Source organism: Mercurialis annua, linkage group LG4 (genome assembly GCF_937616625.2).
Source record: "Mercurialis annua linkage group LG4, ddMerAnnu1.2, whole genome shotgun sequence".
Taxonomy (NCBI): domain Eukaryota; kingdom Viridiplantae; phylum Streptophyta; class Magnoliopsida; order Malpighiales; family Euphorbiaceae; genus Mercurialis; species Mercurialis annua.
In genome coordinates this window covers 22,785,855-22,803,904 of record NC_065573.1, presented here as the reverse complement: position 1 = coordinate 22,803,904, position 18,050 = coordinate 22,785,855, and the positions used below count along the sequence as shown (strand labels likewise).

The following is an 18,050-nucleotide window of genomic DNA, read 5'->3' as shown; positions in this document are numbered from 1 at the left end:
CAGCATATAGCATGTGCCACAAACGCCTAGTAAAGAGCGAGTCCTTGAAAAGAAATACTGTTGTTAAAAAAAAAAAAAAGTTAACGCGCCTCCTGAACTTGTGACACGGGGTCATCTAACCCAATTTATACTTTTTTGAGCAACTAACCCCAAAACTCTTCATTTTAGGGTCAAATAACCCATAATTTATATTTTTATTTTAAAATATAAATTTAGAATAATTATATCGCAACAATTAGGGAAATATCTAATTACCTTTTTGCATCCATCGCCTTCGATTTATATTTTACACATTTTAAAAATATAATTATGGGTTATTTGACCCAAAATTAAAGAGTTTTGGGGTTAGTTGCTTAAAAAAGTATAAATTGAGTTAGATGACCCCGTGTTACAAGTTTAGGGGGCGCATTGACCCTTTGTTAAAAAAAATCAAATAGACTCATGATTTTATATCATGAGAACATTCAGCTAAAACTTATTTTTATATATAACTTTGATCTATAAGTAATATTTCAATCTAAATAAAACATACTTTATTATCATAGATATAAGGGGAGGAATGATTGTTCAATGAAAATTGATATTAGAAAGACCTATAATTCTGTGCAATGGGATTGTATTGAAGAAATTTTACTTGGCCTTAGATTCCCCAATGAATTCATTAAGTGGATTATGGTTTGTGTTAAATCCCCTATTTTTTTTATAATGATCAATGGCAAACCTGGGGATTTCTTTAAGAGAGCTTGTGGCATTAGACAAGGGGATCCTATGCCCCCTTTATTGTTAGTTTTGGTGAGGGAACACTTGTCTAGAGCTTTAAAATGTGTGATGATAATTTCTCCTACTACTATGGCTGCAAAAATTTGAAGATTAAGCATATGAGCTTTGCAGATGTTTTATTCATCTTTTGCAAGAGTGAGATCAGGAGTATTAAGCAAATTACTAGTGTTACAACACTTCTATGAAGTTTCTGGATTGCAGATTAATGAGCAGAAAAGTTGCATCTATTTTAGTGGGGTGTATGAGAGTGTGAAAAGTAGTATTCTGATGGAGATGAGATTTATTGAGGGTATTTTTCCGATTAAATATTTAGATGTTCTCTTGACAGCAAAAAGTTAAGTAAAGATGACTGTAATGGATTAATAGAAAAGATCACAAAAAGAATATCCCATTGGACAGTGAGGCATTTGAGCTATGCAAGTGGACTTCAATTGGTGAATGCAGTGTTATTTAGCATGCAAGTATACTGGTGTTCAATGTTTATTCTTCCTGTTTCTGTATCCAAAGGAGTTGAGAAACTGTGCAAATTTTTTTATGAAAAGGGTCTGCTGACTATAAGTATGGTAACTTGGTAGCATGGAAAGAGGTATGTAAGTTGAAGAGTGAGGGAAGTCTTGGGGTGAATGATATTGTCCTGTGGAATAAAATTGTTGTGATATGGGAGCTGATAGTTGTTAAAAATTCCATGTGGGCTTAATGGGTCATAAAGAACAAGTTTAAGTTGTTGAGCTTTTGGGGCACTACAAAGCCATTGAATGCTAGCTGGAGTTGGAGGAATCTTATCAAGCTGAGACAGGAGATGAAAGGCTGCTTTGAGTATTCTCTAGGAAAAGGGGAGCTATCATTTTGGCATGATCCATGGTTGAAGGGGCAGGCCATCATTGAGGTATTTCTTAACATCTAAGTTGATGATTTTGATATTCCAAAATATGCCAAAGTGAAAGATGTATGGGTGAATGGAAGTTACCTGATCCTATTGATACACAAACTGAAAATGCTTGGAATGTGATAAAAGAGCAGTTCATGATAAATCCTGAAATTGATGATAGTATTACTTAGAGGCCTAATTCTAAAGGTCTTTTTTCGATTAAATCTGCCTTGAAAGCTCTTAGAATAGTGCAGTCTGAAGTTACTTGGTGGAGAACTCTTTGGAGTCCTTGATATATACCTAGACATAGTTTCATTGCATGGTTTGCAACCGGACATGCAATTCGGCCAAATGGGCTCACGACCGAGCTCCTTGGTCTAGAATATGAAATGACAAAATTAAATTAATTAGTTAATAAACAGAATATATAACACGAATATTAATATTTAAAACATATTTAATTAGTAGATAAATAGAATATATAGTCGTAGACTTACTTGTTGAAGAGTAAAACCGCAAATGAGAAGACTTCTGAGTACGTTCGGATCAATATCAAAAACGTCTACGGCTAGCAGCAACAAAATGCTAAAGTAGGGGTTTTTAAATTAGTTTTTAATATTAAAAAAGGGCAGTATTTTCTCTTAAAATGAGCATCACCTATTTTTCAAGTGTAAGCAAACGATACATATCCCAAGATAACCAACACGCTAATTCGTCTCAATTCTTTCAAATTACAAATACTATTAATTCTTTATGATTATTATTAATTAAATATGCGAAATACTCAAAACTAACAAGTAACATAACTAAATATATCTTAACAACCGAAATGTAATTAACCTAAAATTTAATAAAACTAAACTAAGTTTACCAAATTTATCAAATTTAATAAAAAAATAACCTAATTTATAATAAACTAATCTATTATAAACTAACGTAATTTATAATAAACTTACCTAGTTTTTAATAATTTAAATTAAAATCCAATTTCATTCTAAAATTAACACCCTAATATAATAAAAAATAACTTATTTTAATAAATTACCTAAATAAACTATCCTAAATTGGCCTAATAAAAATATAATTACATAAAAAAGACTATAAATTAACTAAAACTATATATAGAAAGAAATAAACTATTTTTTTTACACTAATCAAATTAACTAAAATTATTTTAAACTAAAATTAACTAAAATTAAACGTAAACTAATATAAATTATAAACATTAACAAAATTTAATTAAAATTAATTAAAATTTAACGCAATTATTTGAAACAAATTGACCGGGGCAGCGGAGTAGGCTGAACGACAGCGGCTGACCGGAGGTCGGAAAACACTAAAATCAATCAAAAAATAAATTAAATAAACTAATTTCATTTGTAATAAATTAAATAAACTAATTAAAAGAATGCATACCTTTGCAACGGTGGACGAGCAGCGGTGGTGGACGGCGGTGGGGGAAGTAGGCGGCGAGCGGTGGTGAATTTGATGCAGTTGAGGAGGAGGGAGGGAGGAGAGGAAAACCGTTGTTGCTGATGGAGGAGAGAAAAACGGCCGGTGATGGAGGGAGGAGGGGAGAGTCATGCCGGTGATAAAGGGAGGAGCGGAAATAAAAAAATATGGTTTAGGGTTTTGGAAAAATCAGAAATGAGGGGAAGAGGAAAGGAACGCGATATAAGTTTTTTTTAGCGACGAACTGAATTCTTTGCTAAAAACAAAACATACATCGCTGATGCATTAATGAAGCAATTCGTTTCATTAACGGATCGATTTAGCCACAGATAAAAGAATCTGTCGCTAAATTGGTTAAGTGAAACGCTGAGTTTCACTTAACCTATCTTCCTTTTACATTAACATGTTATTTTTTCACCTTTTGCAAGTTACATGTTTAGGCACATTATGGTTGTGGTTAAAATCTAACCAAATCAAACAATCAAACCAAAAATTAAATTTGGTTTAGTTTGATATACATAACAATTAATTTTTTAGTTTCAGTTAGATTTCAATACAAATCGAATCGAAAAACCGAACCGACTCAAAAAATTAACTGGACTGATGGGTTTCCAATTCGATTTGAAAAATTCATATGTTCGATTTTAAAATAAAATAAAATCTTATTTTGATTTTGATTTGGGTTTGTTTCGAATTGAATGTACACCACTATGCACATATGTTGTTCAATCCTATAATCAACATACTTCATCAGAAATATGTCGATTTTATTTTATAGAAAAATGTAAAGATTAAAGACATTGAAGGTTAGTGAATTTTATTCTAATTTCGGAAAGAGTACTCTAATTGCACATATTCTCTTAAGGTCAAATTTAACTTAACAAGGCTTCATGGCATAAAAAAATTCAGACCTTTTATTTTCTTTTTAATCCTACTCCAACGTTAAAAATTTATTAATTTTACTCTCTTTTGTATTTTTTTCATTTCAATTGTACCATAAAGCATAAATTTTAATCTTTATTTATTTGATAAAAGTTCAAAAAAATTCTTCAAAAATGATCAATTTAATATAAAAAGTTAATCTATTGCAAAAAGGGTCAATTTAGAGATTTTTTTTGAACTTTTGCCAAATAAAAAAAGGTTCATTTTATACTTCAGGGTACTATTAAAATGGAAAAATGCAAAATAAGGTAAAATTAATTGATTTTCAACGTCAGGATATGATTGAAAAGGGGATAAAAAAATCGGATTTTTTTAGGACATTAGGCCAAATAGCAATCGGCCGGTGATCAATAGTTTAAAATTTAATTATCTTAAAGAAAATCATAAATAAGGCTAAAGTTTAGTAATCTCTAATAATTTTTATTCAAAAATATACCGGCATCTCTTTTCAAACTATTATTTTCAATTTTTTAAGTTACTTTTTTTATCGAAATTAAAACTTTTACGGAAGAAAGTGACGAGGCGAGCAATATATGAATAAAGAAATCTATTTTAGATTTTATTTATGTGGTAGGTGCATTAGCAATTTCATGTTTTTTTTTTCTGTCATATATAAGCTACCGAGGAAAGTTGTTTGGTTGTATGGACAAATTTTCATTTCATAGAAGAAATGTTAGTCCAAATTAGCAATATTCCCTACAATGTATCCTCCTAATAAAATTCGTTCCCGTTAAGCCGACTATTCATCAATCAATTTCTCTTATTTAAAGATAGCCAAATGTTTATTTATGTCCTCAAACTTTAATGAATTAGTCACTTATACATCTCAACTTTAACAATGACCATTTACACACCTAAACTATTTTTTTTGTTATATGTAAACGCTTTTGTCTTAGTCAGCATATAGCATGTGCCACAAACGCCTAGTAAAGAGCGAGTCCTTGAAAGAAATTCTTTTGTTAGAAAAAAAAATTCAAATAGACTCATGATTTTATATCATGAGAACATTTAGTTAAAACTTATTTTTATATATAATTTTGATCTATAAGTAATATTTCAATCTAAATAAAACATATTTTATTATCATAGATTTAAGCGGAGGAATGATTGTGCAATGAAAATTGATATTAGAAAGACCTATGATTCTGTGCAATGGGATTGTATTGAGGAAATTTTACTTGGCCTTAGATTCCTCAATGAATTCATTAAGTGGATTATGGGTTGTGTTAAATTCCCTACATTTTCTGTATTGATCAATGGTAAACCTTAGGATTTCTTTAAGAGAGCTTGTGGCATTAGGCAAAGGGATCCTATGTCCCCTTTATTATTTGTTTTGGTGAGGGAATACTTGTTTAGAGCTTTAATGACTATGTGTTATGATAATTTTTCCTACTACTATGGCTGCAAAAATTTGAAGATTAGAGCTTTGCAAATGTTTTATTCATCTTTTGTAAAAGTGAAATTAGGAGTATTAAGCAAATTGCTAGAGTGTTACAACACTTCTATGGAGTTTCTGGATTGCAGATTAATGAGCAGAAAAGTTGCATCTATTTTAGTGAGGTGCATGAGAGTGTGAAAAGTAGTATTCTGATGGAGATGAGATTTATTGAGGGTACTTTGCCTATTAAATATTTAGGTATTCCCTTGATCAGCAAAAAGTTAAGTAAAGATGATTGTAATGGATTAATAGAAAAGATCCCAAAAATAATATCCTATTGGACAATGAGGCATTTGAGCTATGCAAGTAGACTTCAATTGGTGAATGCAGTATTATCTAGCATGTAAGTATACTGGTGTTCAATGTTTATTCTTCCTATTTCTGTATCAAAAGGAGTTGAAAAACTGTGCAAATTTTTTTTGTGGAAAGGGTCTGCTAACTATAAGTATGGTAACTTGGTAACATGAAAAGAGGTCTTGGGGTGAAAGATAATGTCCTGTGGAATAAAATTGTTGTGATGAAGCATATATGGGAGCTGATAGTTATTAAAAATTCCTTGTGGGCTCAATGGGTTATAAAGAACAAGTTTAAGCTTTTGAGATTTTAGGGCACTACAAAATCATTGAATGCTAGCTGGAGTTGGAGGAATCTTATCAAGCTGAAACAGGAGATTAAAGGCTGCTTTGAGTATTCTCTAGAGAAAAGGGAGCTATCATTTTGGCATGATCCATGATTGAAGGGACATGCCATCATTGAGGTATTTCCTAACATCTAAGTTGATGATTTGATATTCCAAAATATGCCAAAGTGAAAGATGTATGGTATAGGGGTGAATGGAAGTTACCTGATCCTATTGATACACAAACTAAAAATGCTTGGAATGTGATAAGAGAGTTGTTTATGATAAATTCTCAAATTGATGATAGTATTACTTGGAGGCCTAATTCTAAAGATTTCTTTTCGATTAAATCTGCCTGGAAAGCTCTTAGAACAGTGCAGTCTGAAGTTACTTGGTGGAGAATTCTTTGGAGTCCTGGGTATATATACCTAGACATAGTTTCATTGCATGGCTTACAATCGGACATGCAATTCGGCCAAAATGGACTCACGACCGAGCTCCTCGGTCTAGAATATGAAATGAAAAAAATTAAATTAATTAGTTGATAAACGGAATATATAACACGAATATTAATATTTAAAACATATTTAATTAGTAGATAAATAGAATATATAGTCGTAGACTTACTTGTTGAAGAGCAAAACCGCAAATGAGAAGACTCATGAGTACGGTCGGATTAATATCAAAAACGTCTACGGCTAGCAGCAACAAAATGCTAAAGTAGGGGTTTTTAAATTAGTTTTTAATATTTAAAAATGGCAGCATATCCTCTTAAAATAAGCATCACCTATTTTTCAGGTGCAAGTAAACAATACATATCCCAAGATAACCAACACACTAATTCGTCTCAATTCTTTCAAATTACAAATACTATTAATCCATTATGATTATTATTAATTAAATATGCAAAATACTCAAAACTAACAAGTAACATAACTAAATGTATCTTAACAATTGAAATGTAATTAACATAAAATTTAATAAAATTAAACTAACTTTACCAAATTTATCAAATTTAATAAAAAAAATCTAATTTATAATAAACAAAAATATTATAAACTAACGTAATTTATAGTAAACTTACCTAGTTTTTAATAATTTAAATTAAAATCCAATTTCATTCTAAAATTAACACCCTAATATAATAAAAAATAACTTATTTTAATAAATTACCTAAATAATTCCTAAATTGGCCTAATAAAAATATAATTACATAAAAAAACTATAAATTAACTAAAACTATATACAGAAAGTAATAAAATAAACTATTTTTTTACACTAATCAAATTAACTAAAATTATTTTAAACTAAAATTAACTAAAATTAAACGTAAACTAATATAAATTATAAACATTAACCAAAATTAATTAAAATTAACACAATTATTTGAAACAAATTGACCGGGGCAGCGGATCGACAGCCGCAGTAGGCGGAACGACAGCGGCTGACCGGAGGTCGGAAAACCCTAAAATCAATCAAAAAATAAATTAAATAAACTAATTTCATTTGTAATAAATTAAATAAACTAATTAAAAGAATGCGTACCTTAGCAACAGTGGACGAGCAGCAGCGGTGGTGGACAGCGGTGGGGGAAGTAGGCGGCGAGCGGTGGTGGATTTGATGCAGTTGAGGAGGAGGGAGGGAGGAGAGGAAAACCGTTGTTGGTGATGGAGGAGAGAAAAACGGCCGGTGATGGAGGGAGGAGGGGGGAATTAGGCCGGTTATAAAGGGAGGAGGAGGAAAAGAAAAATATGGTTTAGGGATTTGGAAAAATCAGAAATGAGGGGAAGAGGAAAGGAACGCGATATACGCTTTTTTTAAGCGACGAACTGAATTCTTTGCTAAAAACAAAACATCCATCGCTGATGCGTTAATGAAACGATTCGTTTCATTAACGGATCGATTTAGCCACAGATAAAAGAATTTGTCGCTAAATTGGTTAAGTGAAACGCTGAGTTTCACTTAACTTCTCTGCCGCTAAAGAAAGGCGCGAAGGCTCCCGCCTTCTTCCCGCCTTATTTTTTGGGAATTTGTCGACAGATTACATATCCGTCGGCAATTTGGGCGGTAATTGACCAATTTAGCGATGAAATAGAGATCTATTGCTAAAATTGGTCGTGAATCAGCTGTTTTCTAGTAGCGATCCGTATAGAAAAATTCTAAGCAATTATAAAATACGACAAAGTAAAAGGAGCAGACTCGTGATAACACCACTGGAAAAAAACGATGATGACGACGATGAAGAGTTCTCGAACACAATACCAACAGAAGAAAGACGACGACAACGATGTTTTATTTTTGTTTCCTGATGTGATCGACGACGGTTTCTTCTGCTCGTAGACGCCATTGATTGAAAAATAGAGATTTAAGAGGAAAAGAAAGATTTGAGATATGAATTTTGAGAGAAAGATAGGAAGATAAAAATTTGATATTAAGAGGAATGAGGTGGTGACTGAGTGTTTGTGTGAATGAAGCCCTCATTAAAAAAAGAGTTATCAAACATGATACCGAACGTAATTAAAAAATCTTGACAAAAAAGTTTGCAATTACTTTTCAAAACTAGGGTAGTTTTAATAATTTTCCCTTAAAATTTTGAAAATATTATGAAAAACACGCTATTTTTAAATATATTTATAAAATCTCACCTCATATGCTAAAAAAAATACTCTCGGTATTTAGACTTATTACATTTTACTGTAAAACCTGTTTTTGTTATATTAATACCTACATTGTTAATAAAAATATTATGTATACCATTTCTTTCTCTTTTTATCTCTCTTCTTCTCCATCTATTTTCTTTTCCTTTCCGTCATTTTTTCTTTAAATTGTTGTCGTCTTGTTTCACCGCTCCTCCATATTCAATTTTAGCAAGTTTTCTTAACTCCCAGTGATTATAGTGGTTTATTTTACTTTAGATTTAAAAAATAATCTAAAATTAATTTGTACAATTTTTGTTTTCTCTTTCTCTCTTTAAAAATATTTCTTCTAAATTATAAATTTGAAGAAAGACCAATAAAATTAGTTTTTAATATTGATTGTTGATATTTATTTCAGTTTGGAAATAATTACAAACAATTATTTCAGTTTCAGACATTAAAATCTTCATAAAAACGTTTTTTTGCTGTAAAATAGTGTTTTGATAAGAAAACATGTGTTTTTATATTCTATTATCATAAATGTATCATAAGATTATCATAACCGTATCATAACCTTATGACAAGGTTACAATTCATTATAAAAAGGTTATAATAAAATCAATAATAAAGTACGTAAATATAATTTAACACAATACAATTATGATAATATTATGATAAGGTTATGATAAGATTAGTACGTAGAATCTATATGATCTTTGCTTGCGGCATCTCTAACTATTCGGTTAGCGTCTTTCACTTAATGAATCACGCGTTTTATTTTACATTATATTCTTATGATAATATTATGATACAATTGTGATGAAAGTTATGATAATATTATGATACAGTTGTGATAAAGGTTATGATAATATTATGATAGTGTTATGAAATTATTATCTAATTTTAATTTATTATAAAATAAATTATGCAAAAATTATGATAAAATTATAACAACAGTATGATAAAGTTATGATAAGATATGATAATATTAATGATAGTACTCCATGAAACTGCTTCCCTTAGTGCTAGGAATTCCATAATACCTGGATCCTAAATTCCTCGGAAAGATCTGGAGAATTGTCCCAAACATTCTCCTTCTGTCAATTTTTGCTATGCATGCCACTGTTCCACATTTTAAGTTCTGAATGGTCGCACCATCATAGCAAATGATTATTGACTTTGCCTGCTATACTCTTGACTTAATTTGTATCTGGCATTGTCTCAGTGCACCATTCTCAGTTTGTCTGATTACAATAAGGACATTTGTGATCAGTTTTTAGTCTGAAGTTTATTGCTTCTGTCTGCTGTTGGTGTTCCATTCCATAGAAGTTTCCACATAAACACTTTAAGTTTGTTTGGGACATTCAGATTCCAAAGCAGTTCCAGTCTTCACTCTTCATATTCCTTTGATCCATTTCTTCTATATTATCACTTGTTCCTCTTTCCCCTTCCAGAGCCGTATAGTACCCCGACTTCACCGTATACTCCCCATCATGTGTGTAGCGCCAAATTAATCGGAAATTTGCTTGGAATCTAGGGTTCCTCCATAAAGGGTATATTGATTCCTGAGTCTCAACCACTTAGACACTATGGTCACATATTTAAATCTCGACTACACCCATTTTAATATATAGAGTGGTTGAAACTGCTAATTATTGTAGTCCAAAATTGTCAAATATGTTACGGGCGGTCCACATCCCCGTGGAAAAGGAGTGAGTTTTCGTTAAAAAAAACACATTTATTATAGTTGTACAGGGGCAATGACATGAATATTTCGTTGGACTATCTATTAAAAGTTGAGTTACGTCGAAGTAATACAATTTGAAGCGTGAGATCATACAATTCCAGACCATTTGATCATGTTTGATTTCTGTAATATATACCATAATCAAAAGAAAGAAAATTATAAAACAATAAATAAAATTAATTAAATGAACTATAAAGTATTGTCAAATACTGCCATACAATTGAATGATAAAAAAATACACATGCTTACATTTAACCTATGCAATATTGATGTATATGACTTCTACAATATATCCACAACCCAAGAAAAATGTCACACCCCAAAAATACAACAATACTATTCACAACATGAAATTTGGAAAATGAATATTCTATAGATATAATTATAATAGCAATAATAAAAAAAAAATGTTCTCAACCTCCAACTGTGACCTCTTGGGGCATAATCTCAGAGTGGTTCGGTGGACTCAGCATCGGTCCGTTGACATCCGGAGCAGTATAATTTTCAGGCAACACCTCGATGACATTCTCGCATATAGGGAGGTTCACCTCCGAACTAATATGATTTTCTTCAGCTATTTCAACACATGCTTCAGAGTTGTGGTTCTCTGCTTCTGCAGGCTTTGGTTTGGACTTAACCGCCTTTCCTTCGGTTCCATTGACCTTACTCCGCTGAGGCTGAAGCTTGGGTTGAGACTTCCTAATCAATGTTTTTGAAGCAACATTGTCTTTGTTAGCATTTCTTTGAATTCCCTTGGTTAATTTGCTTGGTTCTTGGATCGAAGAAGGACGTGGACTCTGAGATGATCGCGGGCTAAGAGAAGACCCGAGACCCTCCATGGAGCTGTTTACTGAAGCAGTTAAGGTTTTGCTCCTTCCAAGCTTTGGCGATCTTGGACGGGTGGTTGGTATCTGATATAAAGCAGTTAATTAGTATCTTCTATTCGAGTAGTAGTAGAAAATACGCTCATAAGTAAACTAACAAATATCACAACTGACAGGAAACGTCTTTTTGCATAATTGTCAATGATGAGCGTATTACCTTTTTCAGTTCAGCTTTTGGAGGAGGCTCTTTATAGAAATTTGGCATAGGAGTAGCTTTAAATGTCAAGCTCTTCCTTAGTTTCTTAATTTCGGCTTCTTGATTCTCCTGCATACCATCATAAAAAAATGTATTTAAATTTAAACGTTTCATACATATTAGAACTAAAAGAATACTAATTCAGGATAAAATGACATTTACCTTTGACATTGCCTGCAGATTATTTTTTTCTATTTCTTTAGCAGTTATCTTCTCTTCCACTTTTGAGAAAAACTGGAATAGAAAAGGCCATAATACAATTAAAATTTTAATCATAATGAAAAGCAAAACAAGCTGAAGAAAGGACAGTTGACGCTTATCAACCTCTCTCCGTTTTTCTGCACGTTCTTCCAATCTGAAGGAAAAGGTAGAACTACTAGTTCTCCGTGAACGCGGAGTGGCAGTTCTGATAATAATAACAAATAACACTTCATTTATTAGTACTTTAATGCTTAGCATGCAAAATGATCTATCAAAAATAGTGAATGTCTAAGACAAAAATCATACGAAGTAGAATGAATGTCATCATCTTCTTTGCTTGCCAATGTGGTCGTCTCGGGCTTTAAATTTTGATCAGATGACCTGCAACACAAATTCATAAGAGTTGAAGAAGTTTAGCCATTAAGCATAAACTTATAAGTTTGATTTGTGCTTTCCGTGAATCTACTTTCTACATAACTCTTGATAATTTTTGACAAAGCTGTCTCATCCAATAGCAGGTGTTGTACGAAAACTTATCGAGTCCTACGTTTCAGCGTTTTGTTTCTATTTCTAAAAATGCTTCTGAAACTCCAAAATTTAATATTTATAACCCATTCTTATAGAAAATGTCATATCACTATTTTGCGTTTCAGCATTTTGCTTCCGTGCAACATAGTGCTCTATCAACAGATAAATGAGAGAAAATGCACCCAGTTTCCAAATGTTATGACTTACTCTGAACCTTCAGCAGGAGGGGATGTGGTGGATTCATTCAAAGGATTCAGCTTTACAGGCTGGTAAGAACCAACAATGAAGATAAGAAAAGGCATTAGTAAAACAAAGAAAATGCTGAATGGAAGAAATTTAACACAAAATCTTACGGAAGCCTGTTTGCTTGGAATGGCAGCTACAGAAATCCTCCTGGGAACAGGCTTAGTACCATTTTCATTGGTTTCCTTTGAGTTCAATCCGGTGGATGCACGCCTGATTGGTCGACTTAAACGTGACATTGAAGCGGTTGATCCATTTGAATTAACCTGACCTTTTCTACCATCATCTTTAGCATGTTTGGTCATGCTTTTTCCGTCAATGCTCATTCTCATGTTATCACTGCGGATTCCTTTTGCAGGAAACGAAAGACTTTGAGAAAGCGAAGGCTTTTGGTTACGAGAAAATGGACCAGAGCTTTTCAAATTAGGCTTATCTTTTGCCAATTTGTTGTTCTTTGCACCAAAAGTATGTGCTGATTCCTGAACACAGACTATGACAAATCAATATAACAAGTTATTTAAAACTATAACATTTCTAGTTCTAAATCTTTCTATGGTACCTTTAAGGAATGTGAGGTTTTTCTCTCAGAAACGTTTGCTTTGGCACCATCATTTACAATATTCTTAGTCGTATCATTGGCAATTGTAGGCCCTTCACCATTTTCAGCAATTGTAGGCCCTTCACCATTTTCGGCAATTTTTTCTTCTTCTGTTGGCGCTGCAACAGATTCTTCATGGTCAACTTTCTCGATGACGCCTTCATCCTTCAAGACAATAGCATTCTCAGACTCCATTTCTTCACAGAATCTCACAACGAAAGACTGCAATATTGCAATGGCAGTGTAGTCAAACTGCAGTAACAGAATAAGCCGAGAAAGTTAGCAACCGAAATTCCTGATTGCTGCACATAACATAAATTGGATAACAATGGCCAAAATAAATTAACTAACAGTGGCCACCATACAGATAAGTTAACATTTTTGGTCCAGTAAAATTGAAGATATCTTAGCAAGCTAAGTAGAGTAATGGAGATTTACATGAATGATCAAGCAGTCAACTATTTAGCAACCAAAAACCAGTAAGATTCAAATGTATGCTCAACAAAGTGAAACAAATAAGCATAGCAAGAGCAGTCAGATCCAGCATAAGTCAACATTCAAACACAAAAGTCTTAAACTTTCACTCTGGAAAATCATGAAACCAAGAACTCAGAAGTAGACAAGTGAAAATTCACTAAGCAATGGTTTAGATTACTAAGGTAATCAAATGCAGTATCCCACACAGAAGTCAAAATTTACCTGATCGAAACCAAATTTTCAAAATTCAGATACACTTAATTCTTCAGCATCCAGAGAAAAATAAGTCAAATCATAACCTGCAAAGTTCAAAAACACAATTGATTCAACACCACTTAAAATTTGACAATCTAATACCCAGTAAAACAATTCAAAATCACAGAACCGTTAAAACCCAAGACTTCAAAAGATTCGAAATATCAAATCAGAATCAAAAACCCAAACTAACCCACCCACCAACCAAAACATAAGAACTTACCAAAAACAAGACATTAAAAACAAAGAAAAGTATACCCGAGTAAAGGATAGTAACTGTTGAAAAGGACTGAAGAGCAAATAGGAAAAAGTAGAGCTAAAACAGAAGCCGAGTATAGAGGAAGAAGAAAATATGTGAGTGTGTTTCTGGTTGGAGAGAGGAGGAAGATGGGGCAAGAAAATTAGAGATTGCCATCAAAGGAAACGGAAATGGAAATGGATAGGCTGATTCATCAGGCAGTTTGACCATTTTGCCATTCTGCAGTTTTCATTTTCCATTTTTAACTCTTACTATAATAATTATGCTTTTACATGCACAAGGCATTTGTTTTTCTACTTTTGCTTCTAAGACACCATGTACACCTTAATTTTAGGGCTTTTTAGGAAAATTATAAAATGGTCTAAAATCGGTCAATTTTGTAAAAATATAATACTTCTTAATTTAAACATTCCTATAAAATTTTACAATTTGTAATATACTGTTTTTTAAAGCTCTATGACGTTATACAACAACTAAAAATTTATATGGCGTAACAGAGTCAAAGTATGACTAAAAAAGCTAAACGACATCTCTAGACACCTATTTCTCGGACATGTAAAAAATGATAAGAAAATGAAGCGTCCCATGATGATTTTCAGAGATATATGTCCGGGTGGCGAGATTTCGATTTACTTGCTGGAATCTAAGCAGGCGCAATCTGTGCACAGTTGCAAATTTGAAGGACTAAAACGCAATTAGGCGTAGATAGCCATAAAAATCCCAAGAGATCGTAATCTAAATCCAGAAATTGGACTAACTGCAATGTCTTAAAAGTTTATGGGTCAATTTGCAAGTTTTACGGACTGGAATTGACTATAATCAAACCCGTAGGAATTTATTAGCCTTTCTTGACACTTTTAGGCACTTTGTTAAGTAGCTATAAAGTCTAAATCCGAAAATTAAATCCTAATCCTAAATACATCTAGACTTATCATTCAACACTTCTTCAACCCCTAACCAAACTCTAACTAGGATGAACTTGTAAATACACTTAAGCCAGTGTTTTAAAAACCGGACCGGACCGGCCGGTCGGACCGGTTGAACCGCGAACCGGTCAGTGGTCCGGTCTGAAAAGGTGAAAAACCGGATCTTTTGATTGGACCGGGTTGGACCGGGCTGAACCAGATTGAACCGGTAAAAAATCGGGTGTTGGACCGGTTGGACCGGTTGAACCGGTCATTGAACCGGTTGAACCGGTCATTGAACCGGTTAAACCGGAAACCGGTGGCCTCACCGGTTCGGCCACCGGTTCGGTTTTTAAAACACTGACTTAAGCTAACCCTAAACCTAATTAAACCCTATAAATACAGTCTTAAACCAGTCTGGTAAAAGGTGGCATACAAACCCTAGAAAAGATTAAGTAAAATTTGGCCCCACCCTAGAATAACCATATCTGAATTCTTCACCTCACAAACACACAAAATTACATTAATTCAGGTCCTAAAAACACTGAAACGCGTGTTAATTCTCCAAGAACGCAACATCCACACGGATTCGACGCTGGATTCTGCATCAATTTTGCCAATAAACGAGCTAATGACTCAAACCAGTAATTCTGTGGACCCTCTTATTATGTTTCTTTGATTTTCCAGGAATATATATATATATATATATATATATATATATATATATATATATATATATATATATAATTGACATAATTGTTGTGATTGTGTGCTTAGGATGCATGTTTAGATAGTTTTACTGTTTTTTTCATCAATATTGCTATAATTAATCAATTTAGTATTTTTAATAAATTGTCATGAAATTCGATAATAGACATATTAATTTAAAACTCTTAGAAAACATGTTTTTAGGTGATTTTAACTCTTTTACCCATGAAAAACCAAATTTCATACTTGCTGCCAAGAATTAATTTTTGTTTAGATGAGCTTGAAACACTCTGATTATGCCATATTTGGATTTCTTATTCGATTTTATACAATTTTGACTACTTTTTCATGAGAAACGGACTTGAAAAGAATGAAAACCACGCAAAATAAAAAATCCCGGAATTGTTGTCAACCCGCCGCTGTAACCGGCGCCGACGCCGCCATCTAATCCTGCCGGCGCCGGAAGCTTAAGCTGACACCGTGTTTTTCGATCCTCAGCCTCCCAGATTCGCTTCCAGATCCTTCCAGCTTCGATCCGAATTTCAAAACGTGTTTCTAGGCCCATCTGCACTCTGAATCAAGCCTAGTTTGAACCCAGACGTAGATAATTTAATGTAGAATAATAGTTTGTATTGTAACGGGGCAGACCCGATGCAAAACAGACTCAGAAGTCCAAATATATAATATAGTGTATAAACCGGGCCCACGAGCCCGAGGCCCAGCAAACCAGCTACTTTCAGAGCCAATTCTGGGCTATCTAGAATTCAAAATTGACTCTGGATCAAACCAGTAGAACCGAATTGGCGAGACGCACAACTCACGTGATCTGACCGAGAGCCCATTCTGACCAGACCGATAGTCAAAATCCGCGCAAGTACTAGGTACCAAGTCAACGAGGTTAAAAAGTATTGCTAAACTTTTATGTATATCAAACTGCCCCTGAGAATGCCAGCACTGTTTACTTGCTTTTAAAAAACATTCCAAATTAAATAATAACCGGTTAAAGGACTAATCACTTAAAATTGGCCCATTAATGCAATTACGGCTCATCACTTACACATCGTAGGACTACCACAAAAATATAGTAACTGTTATATAGGTTTTTCAAAATCACCTAATAAAATCAATCAATTGCACTTATACATCCGGTTTAGGCTTTGTGCATGTAAAATATCCAGACCAGCCAGACTTACGCTATTTGCTAGGAACCTCTAAGGTTAGATGTATATTTAGGAGTACCTGCTACTTGCCTCAAATGCTAGTCCAGATCGAGCCATATGCGCGTCAAACGTGTTTATTACTTTCATACTTGTTTATTTACAACTTTCATATCATGTGAACTACATACACTGTTGAGATGAGAATAAATACGAATATGTCCTGTAAATAAAGCCGGTAACAGATAAGTCAAGCACAAGAGTCTCGGGGAGGTTCACGAACCTTAGTCTTTGGTCCGATGCACCATAATTTTACCGGAGGCGAGTAAGGTTATCTAGTCGGTTAAAAGGAATTTCCTAGTTGAACTAGATGCCGACTCCATTTTTCACACCATTTCCAGATCGAGAAGTCAACCATAAACCTTGAGCGAGCGGCCCTGAACCCCGCTCCGATCACAACATTGTTTTTCTAAATAAAAAATACAATGTTGTTCATTCCATATTTAAATAAAAAAATATATGATATATTTTTTACAATTTTGTCCATCAACTGAAAGTTTACATGTCAGAGCTAAAATTGAGTTTCATGTCATTGAAACCATAACTAAAAATCCAAACATCATCGTCTTTCATGATTTTCGGTTTAAAAAGGTTGAACTATGTGGCATCATCTTCCATAATAATTCTCGGTAGTTTACTACATATCTTGTGTACTCAAACAATGCTGCACTCTTAACATTTCTAATTAACAAAAAGAAGCAACAATAACAAAATTGTCTTCCGGTCCAGGACATTTGCTTTTTTATTACTTGATTCATTCATCTCTTGGTCATGGATAAAGAAAATCATCATTCACTATTGTTTGAGTTTCATAACCCTTAATAACGATATTTCAAAGATTTACTCCTTTCATATGTAGATAGTTTTTCATCCAGAATTTTCAATTATGATAATTTGTGCCATTTAAGAAAGGTCTAATTGTATGAGAGAAATTTTCGGTTGCTATTTAGATCGTAGAACTCGCAATTAAACAAACGAATTGAGCGACTAAACTCTAACACTAATTGAAATCACTATAGCAACCGAGGTGAATTAAGATAAATTAAAAAATTAAAATTTGTTTAAAAAGAAAGTAGAAAAAGTTAAGGTTTAAGAAA

At 33.0% G+C, this 18,050-nt stretch overlaps 2 protein-coding genes across 4 annotated transcripts; one reads left to right on the top strand and one right to left on the bottom strand.

The window, feature by feature from the left end:
• The first annotated feature begins 570 nt into the window (after positions 1 to 570).
• On the top strand, positions 571 to 1,684 carry LOC130015416 (uncharacterized). The gene is made up of 4 exons (XM_056105512.1): positions 571 to 792; positions 892 to 1,019; positions 1,109 to 1,343; positions 1,490 to 1,684. The coding sequence occupies exons 1-4, from the start codon at positions 571 to 573 to the stop codon at positions 1,682 to 1,684; spliced, it is 780 nt and encodes a 259-aa protein (XP_055961487.1).
• Positions 1,685 to 10,638: 8,954 nt separating this feature from the next.
• Positions 10,639 to 14,345, bottom strand: LOC126677900 (protein WVD2-like 4). Of its 3 annotated transcripts, none has more exons than XM_050372726.1 (10): positions 14,088 to 14,345; positions 13,832 to 13,908; positions 13,094 to 13,384; positions 12,645 to 13,013; positions 12,499 to 12,557; positions 12,070 to 12,144; positions 11,887 to 11,968; positions 11,725 to 11,796; positions 11,524 to 11,631; positions 10,639 to 11,393 (listed from the first exon to the last, which is right to left on the bottom strand). In XM_050372726.1, exons 3-10 carry the CDS (start codon positions 13,325 to 13,327, stop codon positions 10,896 to 10,898), a joined length of 1,497 nt encoding a protein of 498 aa, XP_050228683.1. In that variant the 5' UTR covers positions 13,328 to 13,384; positions 13,832 to 13,908; positions 14,088 to 14,345; the 3' UTR covers positions 10,639 to 10,895. The 3 variants fall into 3 exon arrangements, with proteins under 3 accessions (XP_050228683.1, XP_050228682.1, XP_050228684.1); XM_050372725.1 differs by having other exon boundaries at positions 14,123 to 14,345; XM_050372727.1 differs by having other exon boundaries at positions 14,142 to 14,345.
• Between the last annotated feature and the right edge of the window lie 3,705 nt (positions 14,346 to 18,050).